Below are 24,650 nucleotides of genomic sequence, written 5' to 3'. Positions count from 1 at the left end.
AAAAAGTACCAAAATTCAAAAATTACTGCAAAAAAGTACCAACACAAAGAAATAATTTTGTACAAAAAGTACGAAATTTTAGAATAAACATTAATTTAACTTTAAAATTATTTTTTTCTGCCTAATAAAAGCAAAAAGTTATCAAATTGTAAAAAGTACTAAATTCCAAAAAAAGTGAAAATTAAGTTAATGCAAAAAAAGTACCAAGTCATGCCACAAAATACAAATTAAATAGTTTTAAAAATGTTACTTTTAAAAATTAGTATTGCTGGGTTTTAAGAACAAATTGTACCAAATTTGAAAAAAGTACCAAAATAATTTTTGTACAAAAAAGTACCAAATTTTTGCAATAAACTTTAATTTAACTTCATAAAATTATTTTTACTGCCACATAAAAGCAAAAAGCACTAAAATTTTAAAAAGTACTAAATTCAAAAAAAGTACCAAATCAAGATAATGCAAAAAAAGTACCAAATCACGCCACAAAATAAAAATCAAATAGTTTTAAATGAATTTTACTTTTAAAAATTAGTATTACAGGGTTTTAAGAACAAAAAGTGCCAAATTTGAAAAAAGTACCAAAATAATTTTTGTACAAAAAAGTACCAAATTTTGCAATAAACTTTAATTCAAAAAAAGATGCCAAATTTGTAAAAGTACTAAATTCGCCAAATTGACAAAAAATACCAAAATCATTTTGTACAAAAAAAGTACCAAATCTTGCAATAAACATCAATTTAACTTTATAAAATTATGTATACTGCCTAATAAAAGCAAAAAGTGCTAAAATTGTAAAAAGTACTAAATTCCAAAAAAGTACCAAAATCAAATTCCTGCAAAAAAGTACCAAATTATGCAAAATATATAAATGAAATATTTAGTTGTATTTTTTTTTTTTTTTTTTCTTTTTGAAAATAGGTTTTGTTACATTTTAAGAGTTAAAAGTTAAAAAGTACCAAAATAATTTTGTACAAAAAAGTACCAAATCTTGCAAAAAAACTTTAATTTAACTTCATAAAGTTATTTTCACTGCCTAATAAAAGAACGTTGCCAAAGATGCCAAATTTAAAAAAGTACCAAAATTGGAAAAAGTACCAAAATTGGAAAAATGTACCAAAAAATCATTTTTCAAAATAAAAGTATAGCAAATCATAAAACTAAATATAAAGATAAAGTAAAAAAATTGAAAAAGTACCAAAACGATAAAAATTTACTTTTGATATCTTTTTCAATTAAAATGTGCTAAAATTTTAATTTGACACCAATTAATCATTTCTTATGCTACTCACATCATCATTAGTCAACTTCCTAAACAATACAAAAAACCACTTAACCCTTTTTTTAACTTCCCTCCATAAAAAAGTGATGTGGAAATAATTTTCCCTTTAAATGAAATTCAATCAAACTATTTATTGCAAAAACACAAACAGATTGATTTCTAAATAATAAACTGCTTATAAAAACAATAAAAATCCCCTTGTTGTAGTGTTTTTTCTGCAATAATTGCTGTAAATAAAATATTAATCCTTTTCTCTCTTGCTTTTTACCCTTTTGACCTTTTATGGTTGTTTGGTGTTTTTTGCAAAAAAGATTTATTACAGTTTAGCTAAAATCAATAGGAGATCAATTACTCTCTCGGTGTAACACAACGGTATAACAACAAAGAAAACAATAGAGAAAAAAGGTCTCGCCAAACAATGTTTCAAGTGTAATTATCAATTTGGTTTTGGCAAACAAACAGAAAAAAAACAAAAGCAATTTTCAGATTTCGCAGTGTTTTGAAGAGCAATTGGTGGTGGTGGTTTTTGGGAAATTTTCGCCACTTTCCCTTTTTTTCGCAATTTAACTTTTCTTCACTACCCTTGTTATGAAAAGGGCTTTGTTGTTGTTGCTATTGTTTTGCATTATAATGCACTCTGGTATCTAGCCTCTAAGTGTGTGTGTGTATTGTTGTTGTAATTTTTCTTGTAAAGCAGTACTTTGCCAAAAAACACGAAAATCATTCTCTCTCGTTGTAACATGTTTACATTCACTAGAACATAATATTTCTTACAAAATATTATTCATGACATAGCATGCGTTTAAATTACTCTTAGCATTACTACTACTTACTCTACTCACTACTGCTCATTACCGCCTTTTGTTTTTATTATTTTTGTACTTTTTAAAATGCAATGCAATTTCTCTATTTTATCTGCCTTTGTGTGTGCGATTGAGTATAATTACTTTGGCTTGTTGCATTTCCCTTTTGTCTGTGTGTGTGTGTATGTCTGTTGTTATTTTTTTGGGCATATCCTTGTTACGGTTACTGTTTGTTTTGTTTGCGTATAAAATTTTTTTGCATTGTTTACAACCCGCTGTTTTGTTTATTTTTTGTTGTAATTGTTGTTGGTTTAAGTGCATTTGCAAATTTTGTTTAAATTGCATTTGTTGCGTGTGCATAATATAAAAATCAGTTAAACTGGGTTCAAATTTTCATTTGGCTTGTGCTGGGTATTGTTTTGCTTTGTTATGACTCTAACATTTCATTTAAGTGGTTAAACCGTTGTAATAGGATATTTAAGGAGGTTATTTAAAAATTACACTTGTAGAGTAGAGAGAAACCAAAAAAAAATATAGACACAAAACAAATGAAGAGAAAGGTAAAGTGTTTAAATTTCAAGTTAAAAAAACTAAATTCAATTTTTTTAAAATAAACAACTTTGTTTAACGAAATTCTTGGTGTAGTCTATAGCCTAGTCTATAGTCTAGTCTATAGTCTAGTCTATAGTCTAGTCTATAGTCTAGTCTATAGTCTAGTCTATAGTCTAGTCTATAGTCTAGTCTATAGTCTAGTCTATAGTCTAGTCTATAGTCTAGCCTATAGTGTAGTCTATAGTCTAGTCTATAGTCTAGTCTATAGTCTAGTCTATAGTCTAGTCTATAGTCTAGTCTATAGTCTAGTCCATAGTCTAGTCTAGTCTAGTCTATAGTCTAGTCTATAGTCTAGTCTATCTATAGTCTAGTCTATAGTCTAGTCTATAGTCTAGTCTATAGTCTAGTCTATAGTCTAGTCTATAGTCTAGTCTATAGTCTAGTCTATAGTCTAGTCTATAGTCTAGTTATAGTCTAGTCTATAGTCTAGTCTATAGTCTAGTCTATAGTCTAGTCTATAGTCTAGTCTATAGTCTAGTCTATAGTCTAGTCTAGTAGTCTAGTCTATAGTCTAGTCTATAGTCTAGTCTATAGTCTAGTCTATAGTCTAGTCTATAGTCTAGTCTATAGTCTAGTCTATAGTCTAGTCTATAGTCTAAGTCTATAGTCTAGTCTATAGTCTAGTCTAAGTCTAGTCCTATAGTCTAGTCTATAGTCTAGTCTATAGTCTAGTCTATAGTCTAGTCTATAGTCTAGTCTATAGTCTAGTCTATAGTCTAGTCTATAGGTCTAGTCTATAGTCTAGTCTATAGTCTAGTCTATAGTCTAGTCTATAGTCCTAGTCATATCTAGTCTATAGTCTATCCTAGTCTAGTCTAGAGTCTAGTCTATAGTCTAATCTAGCCTAGTCTATAGTCTAGTCTATAGTCTAGTCTATAGTCTAGTCTATAGTCTAGTCTAGAGTCTAGTCTATAGTCTAGTCTATAGTCTAGTCTAGAGTCTAGTCTATAGTCTAGTCTATAGTCTAGTCTATAGTCTAGTCTATAGTCTAGTCTATAGTCTAGTCTATAGTCTAGTCTATAGTCTAGTCTAGAGTCTAGTCTATAGTCTAGTCTATAGTCTAGTATATAGTCTAGTCTATAGTCTAGTCTATAGTCTAGTCTATAGTCTAGTCTATAGTCTAGTCTATAGTCTAGTCTATAGCCTAGTCTATAGTCTAGTCTATAGTCTAGTCTATAGTCTAGTCTAGAGTCTAGTCTATAGTCTAGTCTATAGTCTAGTCTATAGTCTAGTCTATAGTCTAGTCTATAGTCTAGTCTATAGTCTAGTCTATAGTCTAGTCCATAGTCTAGTCTAGTCTAGTCTATAGTCTAGTAGTCTAGTCTATAGTCTAGTCTATAATCTAGTCTATAATCTAGTCTATAATCTAGTCTATAGTCTAGTCTATAGTCTAGTCTATAGTCTAGTCTATAGTCTAGTCTATAATCTAGTCTATAATCTAGTCTATAGTCTAGTCTATAATCTAGTCTATAGTCTAGTCTATAATCTAGTCTATAGTATAGTCTATGTTCTAACCTATATTCGAATCTATGGTATATATTCTAGTTTATGATATATTCTATTGTCTAGTCTATAGTCTAGTTTATAGTATAGTCTTTAGTCTAGTCCATAGTTTTCTTAAATTTATGAACATTTGTAATCAAATTTCAATGTGAACAATATTAAATATATTCCCACTCTCATTAACATATCATTTTCCATTAACACCTTTTCCTATAAAGTTTATTTAATGATTCAACTTAAACACGTTCAAATTTATTTGTGTGAGTGTTGTACGTGTATATCCAAGTGTTTCTGCGTAGCAATGTATGTATGTGTGTGTGTATTTTATTTAGTATTTAATAAGTAGATGGATGAACTAATAACTCATTATTAATCCACATAATAATTATCAGGTGATGTGATGATGATGTTGGTTGTTTAATGATGGTGGTGGAACTGGAACAGCTATATTGCTGCTTACTCACTCTTTAACACACCTGGAATATACACGCATGTACATATGTACCTATGAAGGGAGTTAAGAAGAGTAGAGAAAATAATGGGAGAAAAAAATACAATAAGAAAACCAAACATATTGGCAGTAACTTGCTTAGATTCTTAACTAATGTAAAGAGTTGGGTCTTAATACCTAGAAAACCAAGACAATTTCCAAAGTGATGTAAAGCAGCACAACAACAAGCTAATTTGTCTCTACTACTGTTGCAACAGTAACAACAAAGCATACAAAAATTACATGAAAAACTATAGCAACATCATCATAAAGATTTTTCTTTCCCTGAAACATAATATTGATCTAGCAAACCCCTCTTGCCCAATTCTGTGACACTTTTTATATACATTCATTCAATTGCTTTGCCCACAAACACCTTCAAACTCTTGAACATGTGTGTGTTTGAAGAAAAAAAAACAACTTTGATTTGTTTCAAGTGTTTTTTTTTTTCTCTTACAATTTTTTCCTTTCTATACATGATTGTGACCATAATCATCATTGTTATTGTTTTTTTTCACTGTTTTCAATACTTTGCTATTGGAACTGTTAGTCTTTGCTTTAGTATACATGTTTGTAATTGAGTGTGTATGTCTACCTCTACCTTGTGTGTATGGCTCGCCAATCAAAAGAGGCGGAGCTTAAATTAAAAAAAAATTGTTATTGTTTTTTTTTGTGTATATTGGCTTTTTTCACATTTTGTCTTGAATTCGATTTTGCTAGCTAAAACGTATATGTTTGTTATTGTTGTTGTTGCTGTTATTGTTATTATTGTAATCTTATTGCTTTTCTGTATACATTCCGAGTTCTTCATCACGACCACATTTTTTTTTTAACTCATTGGTGTGCTTTTTTGCTAATTTTTTTTGCTCATGTGTGTGTTGTTGTTGTTCGTTTTTAGATTTATTGGAAAAATGAGAGCAAAGCTTCTTTTTGCGGTTTGCTAAAAGAGTATTAGGGGTATGAGTTATAATAAGTAAGAGCAATATTTCTAAAGAGTGTGATGGTAGGGGAAATTTGAATAGTAATAGACTACAGCTAATAAAAATAGTAAATTTTAATGATTTTTAAAGGGAATTAAGGAAATTTATAAGAAATATTAAAGAAAATTTATTAAAATGTTATAAAATGCAAAGAAAATCTTTTAAAAATTTAAAATTTATTTTCCTAGTAAATTATCATACAATTTGCCAAGAAAATTTATAAAATTTAAAATAACTAAATATTTTACTAGAAAATCTTCTTAAGGGTCGCTAGTTGTTATGGTGCTAGTCTAACAGTTTCAGGGTCTTGAGTTCGAATCCTAACAAAACAACTAGTCTGTTGCACTACATCGTACATATGTATGTCATATATATTTTCATACAATTTGCTTTTAAATCGCCAGAAATTGTAAATATAACTAAAGGTCAAAGGTCACCTAACAATTTTGCTTAAATATCCTCCAAATTTCTTGCTATTTTTTCATATTTTAAAAGAAAATATCGGTATTTTAAAGATAATGAATCAAATGTCTTAAATTTTCCATAACGTCAAAGCTTTCTCAATATTTTTAAGTTTAAATGCTCTCAAAAGAATGAAAATTTTAATAAAAACTAAGGTCAAAGGTCATAAAATCTCATTTTACTTAAGTTTCTATCATTATGCTGGATATTTGTCAGATTTTGTAAGGAATTTTAAAGAAACTGAATCATGTCTTCAATTAAAGCCATATCACATCAATTTTTCTCAAATTTCTTTAAGGTTAATAGTCTAAAAAATGAACTCATGCAAATATCGTCATTATTGCAGTACAAACTAAGGTCAAAGGTTAAATTTTTTTCAATTACAGCCAAATCAAATCAATAAGTTAAGGTTTACTTTACTTTTTTTTTGTAATTTAATGGTTTTTAAATTGATTTCGAGCAAATATTTTATTTACTAAAAGAAAATGTGAAAGAAACTAAAGGTCAAAGGTCACAAAACCTTGTTTTACTAAAGTTTGCTATATTATGCTGGATATTTGTCAAAATTTGTTAGAAACTTTAAAGGTTAATGGTTTCTGAATTCATCCTCTCCAAATATTTTTATTATTGCAAAAAATGTGTATAAAAACTAAGGTCAAAGGTCACAAAACTAGGTGGATCAAACATCTTACATTTTCTTCAATTAACACTAAATCGGGGCAAATTATTAAGGCTTTACCAATTTTTTCCATGGTTTCAAAATTGATCTCGCGCAAATATTTTCATCATATAAAATAAAATATTAATAAAAACTAAGGTTAAAGGTCATAAAATCTCACTTTGCTTTAGAGGCTTATTCATAAACTTTTATCAAATGTTTATTAATGAAACTTTCCTACAAAATTTGTTTTATAAACCTTTGATAAATGTTTAAGAAGTTTTTGTGGACTTGGTGGACATTTTAAAGTTTAGAAAACTCAAAACTAAACTTTTGTTAAATATTTTCTTTAACAAAATTTGAAGAAAATGCTAATAAACAAAAGCGAGAGTTAAGCAAAAGTTTGAACTTGATTTAAAGTTCTTTATTGTGGTCAATATTTGTCAAAATTGCAATAAAATTAGAGAATTTTAAAGAAATTGAATTGTGGTAGAGATTTAGATCAAATTGTGATCATTATAATAAGTCTAACACTAGATATTTAAAGCAGAACTTTTTAAAACTTTATTTAAAGAATGTAATTGATAAAATATTTTAATAATAACAGAGGTTACATAAACTTTTTTAATAAAATTTCTATGATTTTGTTTGATATTTGAAGGACAATTTAAGAAGTTATAAGAAATAATCTTAGCTTTTCAACTGTGAGACTAATATGTCATCAATATATTAAGTTGTTTCTAATATAATAATTAAGGTCAAAGGTTATCGAAGCCATTTTTGCTTTTTCCTAATAAGAGACTCTTTTATATAAGAATTATAAGATATTTCTTTTTAAATATCAATTCATAAGCTGTAAAATTAATATCTGATTAATATATTAAGTTGTTTCTAATAAAACGCCAAGGTCAAAGGTTACCGAAGCCATTTTTGCCTCCGAGAAGTATTTTTGCTATTAGGATACTCTTTTTTTATATAAAAATTACAAGATATTTCTTTTAAAATATCAATTTATAAAAAATTAAACCCCCATTTGTATATTATTCTATTTCCAGCTTTAACATTAAAATTTCCTCGAGTGTATCTTACAACACAACAACAACATTCCTTTCTCTAACAAATTCAATAGCTTATTGAAACCATCAAAAGAAAATAAACTCTAACTTCAAACATTTTCGAACAACACTCATCTTTATGCAGCAACAACAAAAAACACACATCTAAAACATAAAAACACTCAATTTTTAACAAAATGTTGCAACTACCCCTTAATAATGAGAATGTGTGGAAAACTAAAATAACAAACCTAAAACAAATACCCCTTCGAACATTAACATGTATGAACAAACATTATACCAGTGCAAGCAACAAAATGAAAAGAAAAAAACACACAAACAAACTAATTGGTTTTTCATCAAAAAAAGAAGAGGTATTGCCGGAGAGGAGAGAATGAGAATGTTTGATAGGAAAATGTTTGTTAAGAAGGAGAAAGATTATGGTAAAGAGAAGAGAGAGAGAGCGTGGTTTGAAAGGTGAGTAACATATTTATGAATTGAGTTTATATGTTGTTGTTATTCTATTAAATATCTTGCAAATGTATCTTTTTTGTTGTGTTGTTGAGTTTAGTAAATGAAATGTTTGGTAAAGTGGTTTTGTATTAAAAGTGATGTTGCTGGTATGACAACAACAATAATATAAATAAGGAAGAAATGTTTATGTTTTGCATTTAGTGATGGGAAATAAATACAGATCAAACACTTGTTTTTTGTGTCATTATTATTAAAAAAGATAGATAAAGGGGAAATATGAGGTTTAGAAGGTAAAAAGAGTTTTGAAAAAATTTTATGGACAACAGCTGAAAATATTGAAAAAAACTATAAAAAATTCATGATGTTGACAACCCACCACAGCATAATTATCATTTTAAATATCTCATTATTATGTTAAAGATTATGAATTTGAATTTTATTGCAACTAAACCCACCATTCATTCAAACTCCAGCTTATCTATTTAGTTTGACTTTGGAGTTGTGTGTGGCAGACAGCCATAAAAACAGTCACTACTCGTTCTCATCATCATCATCATCGTTGTCGTATTTGCTGTCCCAACTAGCATGGCAAGCAAGTTGGAGAACATTTTGTTTTTTTTTTCTTCCAAAAGAAAAGTCTTTTGTGCCACACGGCATGCAATCACAACAAACAACAACAAAATAATGTTAAATTGTTAAAGTAAATGAAAAACTTTCAATTCAATTAATTTATAACGGTTCATAATCATATTTTAACAAACTCCTCATCCTGATAGTATTTAAAAGATTTGCATTGTTTGTCTAAATCTTCAAGAGGGAACGGTCACTTGATTTTTAATAATTTTCTTGGATTTAAAATAAAAATATTTTTTTAGTTCCGCAGATTTCTATCATTCTCAATTCCGAAATTTCAAAGTACCTTTAAAATCTTCTCTTACCAATTGAAAATTTATCAATTCTGCTTTCCAAACTATTGGTTGGTATTTTAAGGGAAACTATAGACAGACGATTTTTAATGGGGATTTACATAATCATGCAGATTGTGTAATTCTAACTTCTCATTAAGTTTGACTGCTGTTTTTGGGACAACCATTTGAGAATTTCTCAATGAAAATTATTCCAATGAACTTTAATATCCACATTATTTGAGATTTTTCAACTCAAAAATTTCGAAATTTTCCTTGATTTATTAAAGTTTTGCAAATGATGTCAAATAATTACAATTATTCCTTTTTTTACCTTCAAATCTAAATTTTGACCCTCGGGTTCCAATTTTTTGGAACTATAATAATCATTTTCAGATTCTTCTAGTTTATAGTATAGTCTATGGTCTGGTCTATAGTCTAGTCTAGTCAATAATCTAGTCTATAGTCTAGTCTATAGTCTAGTCTATAGTCTAGTCTATAGTCTAGTCTATAGTCTAGTCTATAGTCTAGTCTATAGTCTAGTCTATAGTCTAGTCTATAGTCTAGTCTATAGTCTAGTCTATAGTCTAGTCTATAGTCTAGTCTATAGTCTAGTCTATAGTCTAGTCTATAGTCTAGTCTATAGTCTAGTCTAAAGTCTAGTCTATAGTCTAGTCTAGTCTATAGTCTAGTCTAGTCTATAGTCTATAGTCTAGTCTAGTCTATAGTCTAGTCTATAGTCCAGTCTATAGTAAAGTCTAGTCTATGGTCTAGTCTATAGTCTAGTCTATGGTCTAGTCTATAGTCTAGTCTATGGTCTAGTCTATAGTCTAGTCTATAGTCTAGTCTATAGTCTAGTCTATAGTCTAGTCTATAGTCTAGTCTATAGTCTAGTCTATAGTCTAGTCTATAGTCTAGTCTATAGTCTAGTCTATAGTTTAGTCTAATCTATAGTCTAGCATTTAGTCTAGTCTATATTCTAGTATTTAGTCTAGTCTGTAGTCTAGTCTATAGTCTAGTCTGTAGTCTAGTCTGTAGTCTAGTCTATAGTATAGTCTAGTCTATAGTATAGTCTAGTCTATAGTATAGTCTAGTCTATAATCTAGCATTTAGTCTAGTCTATAGTCTAGTATTTAGTCTAGTCCAGTCTATAGTCTAGTCTATAATCTAGTCTTTAGTCTAGTCTATAGCTTAGTTTGTGGTCTAGTCTAGTCTATGGTCTAGTCTATAGTCCAGTCTAGTCTAGTATTTAGTCTAGTCTATAGTCTAGTCTATAGTCTAGTTTATAGTCTAGTCTATAGTCTAGTCTATAGTCTAGTCTATAATCTAGTCTTTAGTCTAGTCTATTGCTTAGTTTGAGGTCTAGTCTATACTCTAGTATTTAGTCTAGTCTATAGTCTAGTCTATAGTCCAGTCTAGCCTATAGTCTAGTCTATAATCTAGCCTATAGCTTAGTTTGTGGTCTAGTCTCTTCTATGGTCTAGTCTGTAGTTTAGTATATAGTCCAGTCTAAAGTCCAGTCTATAGGCTAGTCTGTAGTCTAGTCTGTAGTCTTATCTGTAATTCAACCTATGCTGTAGCATAAAGTGTAGTCTCTTGTGTAGTCTTTTCTATTTGCTAGTCTATAGTGCAGTCTATTTTCTAGTATAGCCTAGACTATAGTCTAGTTTTTAATATTATTTGTGGCCTAGTCTCGTGCTACACTTTAGTTTAACCAAAAATTTAATCTGTGACCTTTTATACATTTTACATTTCCCTTAATTATTTGGTTCTTTATACACCAATTTATATATCCCTTCATGAAAAACTTTTTTTCTTTTTTTTCGTTTCTTTAACATTTTCCAATTTTCCTAACATTTACATGTTGCTGCTGCAAGCAGCAATTCAATTCAGCCAACCAACGAACCAACCAACTATCTACAATCTATCAATCACAAGTGTTTGTCTGTACGCAGCAGCCCTCCACACAACCCCCGAGCCATATGACCCCACTGTGGGTGTCATGGCTAAAGCTCTGGGTGAGTGTGAGGGTGTATAGGTGATTTTTTTTTTATTTCACACTTTTGTATTTCTTTCTCCAATTAAATTTTTTTCCTTACGTCGTAACAAATCAGTCACCTCTTGTTCTCTTTTATTGAAGTATAGAAAATGAGACCCAGACTTGGCGAAATGCTGTAGGGGTTTATTGTATGTAAGCACCTTATGAAAGAAAATCCCCCTTTATAGCCCCCCTGCTCTTTATTAAACAACATTTTCAATTTCCTCTCAAACTGTTACCAAGTACCAAATACACAGACATACAGCTACAAACTGTTATAGAGAGACACATAAGCAAGCACCTACAATTTGTGTTTTTTTTTTGCAATAGGGTCGTGTAGACCAGCAGCAGGAGGAGAGGAAACGATGTATAGAATCCATATTTTCCATCATATACATTTATCAAACCATCCATTCATTCATCCCGTATTTATTTCATTTAATGTTGTTGCTACGATTTTTTTTTTTGCTTTCTTTAACATTTGCTGCCGTGTTCCCCCCTTTAACTTTGTTGGTTTTTTATGTGTGCTTGTGTGTATGTTTCTCTATAGTCGGAGTCGTTGTTCGTTCGTTCATCCAACCAACCATCCATCCATCGATTGTCAATCATATTTAATGCCACATGTGTGCACAAACGAGAAAGAATGATTTTTTTCCAATTTTTTTCCTGTGTTTTTTTTTTGCGAAAAAATTTTTCCCATTTTTTTCTTGTTCTTATACATTTGTTATTATTGCTGCTGCTCTGTCGTTGTTGTTGTTGTTGGAGCTGGTATTGCTATCGTTTTGTGCTTGTTCTTTAGTTGATTGTTATTGTAGTTGTTGTTTTTGCTGTATGTATGAAATTATAGGGTGCCCCATACTCCAGTTTATTTAAGAGATTGAAGTACTTTTTTGAATCTTTTTCGTTATTTTTTCTCTCTAGCTTAAAGGTTTCTTTGTTGTTTGTAAATTTACCGGGTTGTTGGTATTTAGTTATTAAAGTGAGAAGAAGTTTTGTATTAAATTTGTTTGCAAATTTTTATTTAATTTGAATTTTATGCAAAATACCATCACCTATTTAAGAAGTTTAGAAAGAGAAAATTTTATAATATTTGAATAATTGTAATGTAATGTCTGTAACACCGAAAAATATTGGCGCTACACCCACCTTCAAGTATACCAATCGGCTTAAAAGCACTTTCTGGGTCGATTAAGCTATGTCCGTCTGTCTGTTTGTCCGTCTGTGTTTCCATGTTAATCTTGTGCACTAGCTACAGTTCGCAATTTTCAAGATATTTTGAGTGTACACCTCTTACGGCCCAACCTTATCCCATACAACCTTATCCTCGAAAAGAGCTGCTTCTGAGACGATTAAGCTATGTCCGTCTGTCTACCTGTCTGTTCGTCCGTCCGTCCGTCTGTGTTTCCATGTAAACCTTGTCCACTCGCTACAATTCGCCATTTTCAAGATAATTTGATGAAATTTTGAGTATACACCTCTTACGGCCCAAGGATGAACACTATCGAAAATTTCACTTAGCCCCCATACAACCGTATCCTCGAAAAGAGTTGCTTCTGAGACGATTAAGCTATGTCCGTTTGTCTGCATGTCTGATGTTCCGTCCGTCTGCGTTTCCATGTAAACCTTGTGCACTCGCTACAGTTCGCAATTTTCAAGATAATTTGATGCAATTTTGAGTATACACCTCTTACGGCCCAAGGATGAACACTATAGAAAATTTCACTTAGCCCCTTACAACCGTATCCTCGAAAAGAGCTGTTTCTGAGTCGATTAAGCTTTGTCCATCTGTTGGTCCGTTTGTCAGTCCGTCCGTCTGTGTGACCATGTAAACCTTTTCCGGTGTCTATTTTCAAGATAATTTGATGAAATTTGAATAGTCCCCATAACATCGTACCCCCGAAAAGAGTTGTTGAGCACATAATTATGTAAAATGTGCTAGCATCTCTACATAAATAGGCACAACTTAGTTTTGTTGTACATATGTAGGTCTCAATGTTACTGCCGAGTAATGTTAGGATCTCATTTGACCCTAGCCCCCATACAAAGTCCCGTTTCGAAATTGACTTGAATGTCAATAATGCACTAGTATCACGATAAAATTCTGTATAAATAACTTTAATGTGAATTTAAATCCCTCTACTAATATGTATTTATAAGGATAGGAATATATTTACACATAAAAAAATTAAAAAATCTAATCTTAAAACATATCTATGAGAAAATTCAATACAAACCACCTGCCCCCAAAACTCAAACTAACACAATATATTCCCTACACTTAAGAATACAACCAAATGAGACACCCTTACAGCAGCAACAACGACGACAAGCAACCAATATATAATAAAACCCCTAAAAACAGAATCAAAGAAATGAAATTGAAAGAAAAAAATCAAGAGGAGACCAAATAAAGAATATGGCAAAAAAAATATAATAAAATATACAATCAAATCCACAACTAAATAGAAATAAAAATGAACGAATTTTACTCTTACAACTTCATATGACGATTTTTCTATACAGAAAGAAAAAAAAAACAGCAACATTTTGCTACGGGATAAGTAATAATAACAATAACAAAAACAACATGAAAAATACTAAGAGAAACAGCAGCAATAACAACAAGAAACAGCATTATTTTATTTGTTTTTTTTTAATTCTTTCAACAACAAAAAAAGAAGAAATGGCAGAACAACAATGAATTGTTAACAACAACTACAAATTCTACTACTACTGACTGCTGCTGCCAGCCTGCTCTGCTCCACCTCACTCTACGTTTTGTTTACTGGTTTACAAAACACAAAAAACATACACACACATAGCAGACAACAACAACAATAACAGCAAATCGGGAGACATATAAAAAAAACACGAAGAAAAAATCTTCAACGAAAAGAAAAAAAAACCAACAAAAAAACTTATCGAATTGAATAAATGCAAAAGACATAAAAAATCGAACTCTGAGAGCTTAACACCATTTATACAACAACAAAACAAACACATTCATGTACACACATTCAAACACCCAACTAACTGGGTAGCTTATACAATAACAACGCTAGTAAGAGAGAAAGAGAAAGCTTGCTTATTGTCAAGTAATCAAAGAATCCAACAACAAAAAATGGGGGGACTAAATACAAAAAAAAAAAAAAACAATAAGAAACGAAAAAAATCAACCATACACATAATAACAGGAAAATAACAGAGAGCTCTGGCTTAATAAACAACAACAACAAAGAGTACTTGAAATTTTTGTACAAGAGAGCAAGAGTTAAATAAATAAATAAAATTATAATAAAAATACAATTAAAAGAAATTTAATTTATTTAATTTTCTGGCAGCAACCAAAAAAAAAAACACACAACAACTGCAGAAACCCAAACATTTGTAATGTTGTTGCTGTTAGAAGAAGGGGTTAGAGTTTGTTTTAACGGCAAAGGGGGAGGTGAGTTAAATAAGAAAAGAGAGCTTGTTTTTAACCAAAACTCACTCTCCTTAATCTATAGAGAGTTGAAGAAGACAAAAATAAAAAATACTTATAAAAAATCAAACATCATAAATATGTAAACAGTATTGCCAGTTAAAAAAGGGGGGATTTTCAAAAATTGGATATCAATTTGGTCCAGACTATAGACTATTCTATAGTCCAGACTATAGACTATTCTATAGTCCAGACTATAGACTTTTCTATAGTCCACACTATAGACTATTCTATAGTCCAGACTATAGACTATTCTATAGTTCGGACTATAGACTAATCTATAGTCCAGACTATAGTATTTTATAGTCCAGACAATAGAGTATTCTATAGTTCAGACTGTAGACTATTCTATAGTCCAGACTATAGAGTATTCTATAGTCCACACTATAGACTATTCTATAGTCCAGACTATAGACTATTCTATAGTCCACACTATAGACTATTCTATAGTCCAGACTATTCTATAGTCCAGACTATAGACTATTCTATAATCCAGACTATAGACTATTCTACAGTCTAGACTATAGACTATTCTATAGTCCATACTATAGACTATTCTATAGTCCAGAGTATAGACTATTCTTTAAATTAGACTATAGATCAATCTATAATCCAGACTAGAGACTAATCTATAGTCCAGACTATAGTCTAATCTATAGTCTAGACTATTGACTAATCTGTGGTGTAGACTAATACGTGGTTCATACTTTAAACTAGTCGCTGGTCCAGACTACAGACTGACCTATAGTCCAGACTGATCTAAAGTCCAGTAAATAGACTGATCTATAGTCCTGACTATAGACTAGTCTTTAATAAATGATTATAATATTGTATTGACTTCAATATAGTTTTGACCATAGTCTTGACTATGTATAGACTAGACAGCAGTCTTGACAATAGACTAGATTCTTTACTATAGATTAGACTATAGTCTTGACTATAGACCAGACTATAGTATTGGCTATCTACTAGACTACAGTCTTGAATAAATACTAGACATTAGGCTATAGCCATGACAATAGACTAGGCTGTAGTCTTGATTATAGAGTAGTCTACTATATTGACTATAGACTAGATTACATATTATCTTGACTACATTTTTGACTATAGACTAAACTATAATATTTACTATATACTATGGTCTTGACTATAGTCCAGTCTGTAGCCTTGACTTTAGACTAGGCGATAGCCTTCAGTATAGAATAAACTATAATCTTGACTATTAACTAGACTATAAACTTGACTATAGACTAGACTTTAATCTTGACTATAAACCGGACTATTGACTTGACTATAGTTTTGACTTTAGACTAGACTGTAATGTTGATAGACTTGACGGTAGTCTTGTCTTTAGATTAGACTATAGTCTTGACTATAGACTAGACTATATTCTTGACTATTGATCATTCTATGGTCTTGTCTAAAGATCATTCTATAGTCTGGACTATATACCATTCTATAGTCTGGACTATATACCATTCTATAGTCTGGACTATAGACCATTCTATAGTCTGGTCTAAAGATCATTCTATAGTCTAGACTATATACCATTCTATAGTCTGGACCATAGACCATTCTATAGTCGGGACTATAGAACAATCTATAGTCTGGACTAAAGACCATTCTTTAATCTGGACTATAGAACGTTCTATAGTCTGGACTACAGACCATTCCATAGTCTTGACTATGGTCCAGTCTATTGTCTTAAATCAAATTTCTTTTTTAAAAAAAAACTATTTCCTGATTTCATTTAATAAACAAATTTGTAAATTTTCATTTAAATTAAAAATATTTTACATTTTGGGGATTTTCTTTAAGGACTTGGGGATTTTGCCGTAACTCCTTTTTTTCCTTTAATGCTGGCAACAAGCAACAACTCAAAATGTAAATTATCAAAGTATTGGTTTGAAATAAAATTATCATGACAGTTTTTCTTTTCTTTACTGGTTGGTGTAGTTGTTGTTGTTGTTGCTGTTGCCTATACTAAGGTTTTGTTGTAATCCTAACAGGAGAATATACTGCTTAACTTTGTTTTTTTTGCCTATTATTAAATGAGATAGAGAGAGAGTGTGATTTTTTTTTGCTTGTAATAAGTGTGAGGTATTTTTTTTTGCTTTTCAATACAAAATTATATTCATATTTGAGGAGCAGGAGCAATATGAATGAGTGTAAGAATAAAATACAAATTTTGAATTGAATAAAACAAATCAAACATTACGACAGACGTTGTTGTTATTAAACCGAGAGTGAGAGCAGCGATATATTTACGAGAGAGAGTTGTATGTAAAAAAAAAAACAATAAAAACTGGAAATGAATCAAAAATATAAAAAAAGAGGAAAATTTTACAAATCATACTCATACTGCTTGAATAGAAATATTTAGAATATTGTTAAATTTATCACACACAACAAACAAACAGACAAACGAACTCAAACATATTTGTTACAAGAATTGAAAAACAACAACAACAATACTCACGTGTGGTTAACTATCCGTAATGTGGTTGTTGTAATATGCTACTATTTTTTCTTTCTTTAGGGTTTGAGTAAGAGTAACAGTTTTGTGTTATTGAATGAGGGGCGCGCGAGAGAGAGCAAATGTTGCGACACACACTCATACACACTCTCAAACATAACACACAAATTGAGAATGAGTATTGAAGTAGATAAAAATGAGTAGAGTTTAATACAAAAACAAAAAAACGCTGCTTTGCTTGCTTGATTGTTGTTGTTATTTGGTTTTGTACTCTATAATGTTGTTTTTGTTTAATGGGGTTGTGTAAGCTGCGTTAATGTTCGATTTGTTCAGTCATCAGTTGAATTCGTGACAGGCAACATCTCATTAGATTAACGTTGCTCTGTCGTTTATTTAGTTAATAATCAAATCACAACACACTTACTATATATACAAATATAAATACAACAACAAAGCAAGAAATTTATTAAACAGAAGAAGAAAACAAAATCAATCAATTTTGAATTAAATTTTAAGTAAAACCTAACAACAACACATATAATAATGATTTAAAAAAAATGGAAAATTTTATGTGAAAAAAAAGAAAATTTTAAATTGAAAAGTTAATTCTAAATAAAAGGAGTTTGAAAATTTGTTTAAATAACAACAACAACAACAACAACAAGAAAAATAAAAACAAGTGTTTTAAATTACAAAAACAAGTGTTTGATATCAAATTTTAAAAAGAAATTGTTATAACAACTACAACAACAAAACAAAAACAAGTGTTTGGTGTTTGAAAACAAAAAAATTTTTTTAACTAATGGATTAATTAACTACTAATTGAATAAAATTATCTGGGATTAAAAACAAAACTCAATTTTTAAACAAAAATGATTGGCAAAATTTTATGAAATTAAAAAAAAAAATGTTTAAAATATGACAAAAACAACTTAAAGAAAATCAAAGCTAAATGGCCAAAATAAAATTAAAATTACAAAATTTTTTTGCTAAAAAAATTTAACACTAAAGTTTTTCTTAATTATTAATTAAAAAAAAAACAATTTATAAAAACCTTAACAACAACAACAAAAAAAGACAAACTGGAAGCTAAACAAAAAATAACGTGTAAAACAACTTTAGGCCAACAGTCGTCTAACGGTGGTTCCCCTACCAAGACTGCTGGCTTGTTAAGTGGCAACAACTCACTAACACCACCACCACCCCCTTCATCAACAACATCATCATCATCTTTAGCATCTTCATTAGCCAACTCATTAATAACATTAGCTCCTAAACAACAAGAAATTAATTTACTACTGGATCCAAATACAACAAATCAAAAAAGCAGCCGAATGCAGCCAACATTGCCACAAACAGCCGGTACAGCCGATATGGATTTGACGGCTGTGCAATCAATGGATTGGTTTTTCAAAAAGGAACAAATTTATTTATTGGCACAATTTTGGCAACAGGTAAGTGTTTAATATTTTTATGAAAAAATTTTCAATAAAAACCACAAAAGTTTAAAAAATCGTCCAATTAGTTGAAAAATTTTAAATCAAAAGTTTGAGATTCTTTGTAAATCCATAAAATTCGATTCCTAAAATAAAATTTTAAATGAAAACAAAAAAAAATTTATTCAAAAACGTCACAAAAAAATTAGTGAAAATAGCTTCTGGTTGGCTAAAAACTCCCGTATTTGTTGCTTTTTATATGAAAACTCTATTAATGAAATTGTTTCAAATTTTGTTTATAACAAACTTCAATGGATTGTTAATAATTTTTAGAAAAAATATTTTCAATTTTCTTAAAATTTTTAAATATTTGAAACATTTTACAAATTGACCTTCTTTTTTTATGAGGAAACAAATTTGAAACATTTTGGAATTTTCGACTGCTGTTAAGAAAATACATATTGTTGTAATTGGAAAACTTTAAGTTTTATTGAAAGTTCAATTAGTTTTTAACAAATTACAGAAGAAAAAAATTTAATTTTCTTAAAATTTTTAAATATTTGAAACATTTTACAAAATAAGCTTTTTTTCTTATGAGTAAACAAGTTTGAAAAATTTTGGGATTTTCGTCTGTTCATAAGAAAATACATATTGTTGTAATTGAAAACTTGTTAGTTTTATTGAAAGTTCAATTAGTTCTTAACAAATTACAGAAGAAAAAATTTTCATTTTCTTAAAATTTTTAAATATTTGAAAAATTTTATAAATTTCTTATTTTTATAACTATTTTGCCTTTAATGAAAAAAGGTTCTGCTTTTTTGTTCTTGTTTAATTTAAAATTAGTTTTATTTATTAAATGTTTAATAAATTTTTCTTGTATATTTCTTTTTCAAAAAAAAAAAAAGCTTTTTTTTTATTTTTAAAAAATTTCAAGCGGAAAATCTTGATGATTTTAAGTCAGTTTTTCAAGCGTGCAAAGTCAATGTTTTTTATTGCAGTAAATAAATAGCAAGCAATCAGTTAAATTTTTACAACATTTATTTGGAAAAAAACAAACAAAAGACAAATAGTTTAAAACTATATAAAATAAACATTAAAACAAAAATTTTTAAAGTAAAGCTTAGTAAACTTTTAGGGTTTAAAGAAAAATGTAAAATAAATATATCAATACTTTTCCTTAGTTTTGTGAGTTAATTTAGTTAAATAAATTCTATATATTTTGAAATTAGTTCACGCTTTAAGGTTTTTGAAAGTCTTTTATTATTATAGCTTAATTTTCTTTAACATATTGTAAGCTTTTAGGCGTTTTTTTCGCTTTAGTTTTCATTTGGGTTAAAACTTAAGTTAAACAAATTTTGTTTTAGGAATAGTTGTTAAAAGCATAATTGTTCTTAGAAGTTTGGAGCGTGTGTTGCCTAATTTTGTTGTTTTATATAGTACTTTTAGGCGTTCTTGGGTTAAATTTCTTAATTTAACATTTGATTTGTTAATTTTATTAAACAAAGTTGGTTTTATAAAGAATTTGTTTAAGTGTAATTAAAGCCAGAAGTCTTGAGAGTTTTTAGCCTAAAACAGTTTTGTGAAGTTGCCTATTCTTAGGCGTTTGAAAAGAAATTTCAAAATTTAAACATTTTTTTTTTAATTTTCTTTAAAACCACTTTAATTTGTTAGTTTTGTTAAAGAAATTTTGCTTTAGAAAAAAATTGTTTAAGTATAATTAAATCTAGAAGTCTTAAGAGTTGTTAGCCCAAAACAACTTTTAAGTGTTGCCTATTCTTCGGCGTTTGAAAAGAAATTTCAAATTTTAAAAATTTTTGCTTTAATTTTCTTTAAAACCACTTTAATTTGTTAATTTTGTTCAAGAAATTTTGTTTTATAAAGAATTTGCTTAAGTGTAATTAAAGCTAGAAGTCTTGAGAGTTGTTAGCCTAAAACAGCTTTTAAGTATTGCCTATTTTTAGGCGTTTTAAGGGAATTTCAATATTTGTCATTAATTTCCATAAAAACTAATTTAATTTGTTAATTTTGTTAAAGAAATTTTGTTTTCAAAAGAATTTGTTAAAGAATTCTTAAACTTTGTAGACTTTAACGTTATTGGCCTAAAACATATATTATGTATTGCCTACTTTTAGGCGTTTTAAGGGAAATTTTAAAATTTAACCATTTTTGCTTTAATTTTGTTTTAAACCATTTAAATTTGTAAATTTTGTTTTCTAAAGAATTTGTTTAACAATTATTTAACTTCGAAGTTTAGAGAGTTAGAGTAAGTGTTGAAAATTAGCTTTAAATTTTGGCCTATTTTTAGGGGTTTTTAAAGGAAATTTTGTAAGAAATGTTATGTTTTTCTTTGATTTTATGTTGTATTGAAAAAAAAACTCCTTAAAATTATAGTTTTATCTTGTTTTCTGGTAAAGTGTTTTATCTGGTGTCTGTTAATGTTGGAGGTTCCACTAATTGCACAAAATAATGATGGCTATTGGCCATCATATGATAAAACGCATTAAGGCATGACATTAAAACAAACACTCTGTTATAAAAGAAGTGATTAAATGAACAAAAAAGGAAATATAAAATTTAATAAAAGACAAGAAATTTTAATTGAAAAAAAACGAAAGAAAATTTTTAATAAATTATTATAATTTTTAAAAATTTTTTAAATATATTTTTAGAATTTTAAATATTTTTTTTATAATTTTTAGAATTTTAAAAATTTATTTAAATTTTTTTTTTATAATTTTTCATATATTTTTTTTAATTATTTTAGTTTTCTTTTTTATGTTTAAAAATTTTTATTATTTCTTAAAATTTTTTTGGAAAATTTTTTGGAATTTTTGTTTAATGCCGTCGGCTTTTTTTTTATTACTTGTCATTCATTCATACGTTTTAAATATTCCGTTTCTTTTTAAAACATTTTTAATTTATCTGTTAGTTGCACGCTTGCTTGAAATTCAATCTTTGTTTGTAGCAATGCAGAAAATAACAACAACAACGACCATCACAAAAGATCATTATGTATCGAAATCTTGCATAAAATGCAAAAAATAAAACTTCCTTTCCAGCTTCAGTAAATTTTGCAAATCAATATTTTGTTTTCAAAAATTCTATAGAATTTTTTGCTGCTGCTTCTAGGAATTTTTAGTTAAAAAGCAAACAACTTTGTATTTTGTTAATGAGTTTTTTTTTTTTTAAATTGAACAAAAAATGTATTGAAATTAGAATATTAGATGACGTTAAATGAATTTTAAAAAATTAAGCTTAAATTTTTAAGTTTTTTTTTTTTTTAATTTCTTTATAAAACATTATTAAATGCCATTTCAATTTATGTTAAAAATTAAGTTAAAACTAATAACAATTAATTATATTTGCGTGTTTAGAGTTTTTTTTTGTTTAAAACAAATTTATTATTTGATTTGCTATTTCATGTTGTGTGTGTGTTTAGCTACATTTAATCAATAAAATTATTGAAAATTACTTTTGATTGAAGTATTTATTTGTTTAGGAAAAACAAATATTTAGTTTTTTTTTAACAGGTTTTTCTCTGGTATTAATAATAATTTACAATTGATTTGTTTGTTTTGTTTTTGTTTTCTCTCACATCATGTGATTGATTAATTATTATTAAATATTAATTATTAATATTAACAATAATTTATGGAAAAAGTTTTAATAAAAATAATAATGATGTCATTTTTTTATAATTTATCGAAAGAAATCATTTTATATTTAAAATTTTTTTGTTCTATATATTTTTCTTCTTACTTAGTTTGTCTAGACTTGGTGTTAAGATTTCTTGTTTTTTTTTTGTCTTGCCATTTTGCTTACTTTCATCATTATGTTGCAAAAAATATTAACATTTGTTGTTTTTTGCCGCCTAGTGTGTTGTTTGTGTATTACTCCTAGACATTTTGGCAGTAAGCCAATTTACCATATATGCCCTTTTATGTGTTTCTTTCTGTTATTAAGTCCCTTTAAAAGGTAAAAAAATTAAACTAATTTTTAAAAAAAATTATAATTTTTGTTACAAAATTCCCCTTTAAAACTCTATTCAGCTAAATGCTTTAAAAGAAATTATTAAAATTTTTCCATATAAGCTTTAATTCGTTTAAAAATTTCATTTTAAAGCTAATTCAGCTAGCTGAATATAAGGAAAATTATGATATTTAGTTTATAATTCACATTTATAGTTGAAATATTAAATTTTATTACTATTCATAAAATAAGACATTTTTTGTTAGATTAAAGGCTTTAAAACAAATTCAGCTAGCTGAATATAAAGAAAATTAACTAATTTAGTTAATAACCCTCATTTCTAGTTTAAATATTAAATTTTATTACTATTCAGCTAGCTGAATTGTATAAATCTTAAATATTTTCCATAAAATAAGACATATTTTGTTATATTATAGCCCCTAAAACATATTCAGCTAACTGAACTTAAAGAATTTTGTTAATTTCCTCTTTTTAAACATATAATTTTCATAAAATTGTAATTTAAAACAAATTCAGCTAGCTGAATATAAAGAAAATTAATTAATTTAGTTAATAATCCTCATTTATAGTTTAAATATTAAATTTTATTACTATTCAGCTAGCTGAATTTTATAAAATTTTCACAATTTCCATAAAATAATAAATTTTTTGTTATATTAAAGGCTTTAAAACATATTCAGCTAGCTGAAGTTAAAGATTTCTATAAAATTTCCCTTAATAATGATTAAATTTTCACCAAACTACAATTTAAAACGAATTCTTTAGTTGAATAGCTTAAAAATTAACTTATACCGATTTTATTCAAAGTTTTCTAGCTTTCTGACTAATTTTAGCTTAATTCAGCTAGCTAAATGGAATGAAATTTCTAAATTTGGTTATTTTTATTAGTTTTTTTCCATAAAAATTTCTTTATTTTACAATTCAGCTGGTGGAATATGGAAAATAAAACAGTTTTAATATGTATATAACAAAATTTTTAACTAATTGCTTATTTTTTTGTTATTCAGCTAGCTGAATATGTAAAAAATCCCTAGAAGTTTAATAATTATTAACATTTTATTACTTTTAAAGCATTTTTTTTTGATATTCAGCTAGCTGAATTAGTAAAAACTTGTAATATTAAAAATTATTAATATTTTTTATATTTCAAGCAATTTTTTTGCTATTCAGCTAGCTGAATTAGTAAAAAAACTTGTAATATTAAAAATTATTAAAATTATTTTATATTTCAAGTAATTTTCTTGCTATTCAGCTAGCTGAATTAGTAGAAAAACTTGTAATATTAAAAATTATTAATAGTTTTTTATATTTCAGTCAATTTTCGTGCTATTCAGCTAGCTGAATTAAGAAAAATATAAACATTTTGTAAAAATAACAAAAAAACTAAACAAAAATTTCTCTCATAGCTTTTTTAAGCTTTAATAACCAACATTTATCAATTATAGCTAAATTTATTAAACTTTTTTTCCATTAATCTTTATTACACAATTAAAAGCTCTTTTTTTAGGACAAAGTTTTAATGCGTTAACAAATTAACACAGGAAATTATTAACAATTTAAAGGGCTAATTATTAGATATCTAACAAATAGCATTATTGTCTATTTCATTATTTGTTACTCAAATTACCTACACTAAAAGCTAGAGAAAAGCTTTAAAGCTAAAGAAGTATTATTAAAACATCAATTACAAAATTAATTTTAAACAATTGTTAAAAAAAATCTCAAATCTAGGAAATTCTTATAGATACAACTTAATAACCAGCTAATTGCCTTTTGATTTTCCATAAAAAAATTTATAAAAATTCTTTTTTTTTTTTTTTTGTTTAGTATTTAAAGCCATAAAAAGTAACATTCATTGAAGATCATTTATAGCTGCCGCTAAAAGCAAAAGAAAGAAAGAATATATACACATTAGCCCTGGCCAAAAGCATTTTGAAGAGCGGCAGCTCAATATATCAGTCGATATCTTATGAGTTTTTAATTTTAGGTTTTCACATTTTAAGACGCA

The 24,650-nt window shown here is 27.8% G+C and overlaps 1 protein-coding gene across 2 annotated transcripts in view; it reads left to right on the top strand.

The window, feature by feature from the left end:
- The first annotated feature begins 17,547 nt into the window (after positions 1-17,547).
- Positions 17,548-24,650, top strand: part of LOC119609142 (homeobox protein cut) — a 99,523-nt gene continuing 92,420 nt past the window's right edge. For both annotated transcript variants that reach the window (XM_037963854.1, XM_037963853.1), the window contains exon 1: positions 17,548-18,670. In XM_037963854.1, coding sequence (XP_037819782.1) covers positions 18,551-18,670 — 120 coding nt within the window. In that variant the 5' untranslated portion in view covers positions 17,548-18,550. The remainder of the gene's footprint in view (positions 18,671-24,650) is intronic.

This window comes from Lucilia sericata, unplaced genomic scaffold, assembly GCF_015586225.1.
Source record: "Lucilia sericata isolate MDLA Ls3-8-SP2 unplaced genomic scaffold, ASM1558622v1 Contig000938F_arrow, whole genome shotgun sequence".
Lineage (NCBI taxonomy): Eukaryota > Metazoa > Arthropoda > Insecta > Diptera > Calliphoridae > Lucilia > Lucilia sericata.
This window is presented reverse-complemented; position numbering and strand designations above follow the sequence as displayed.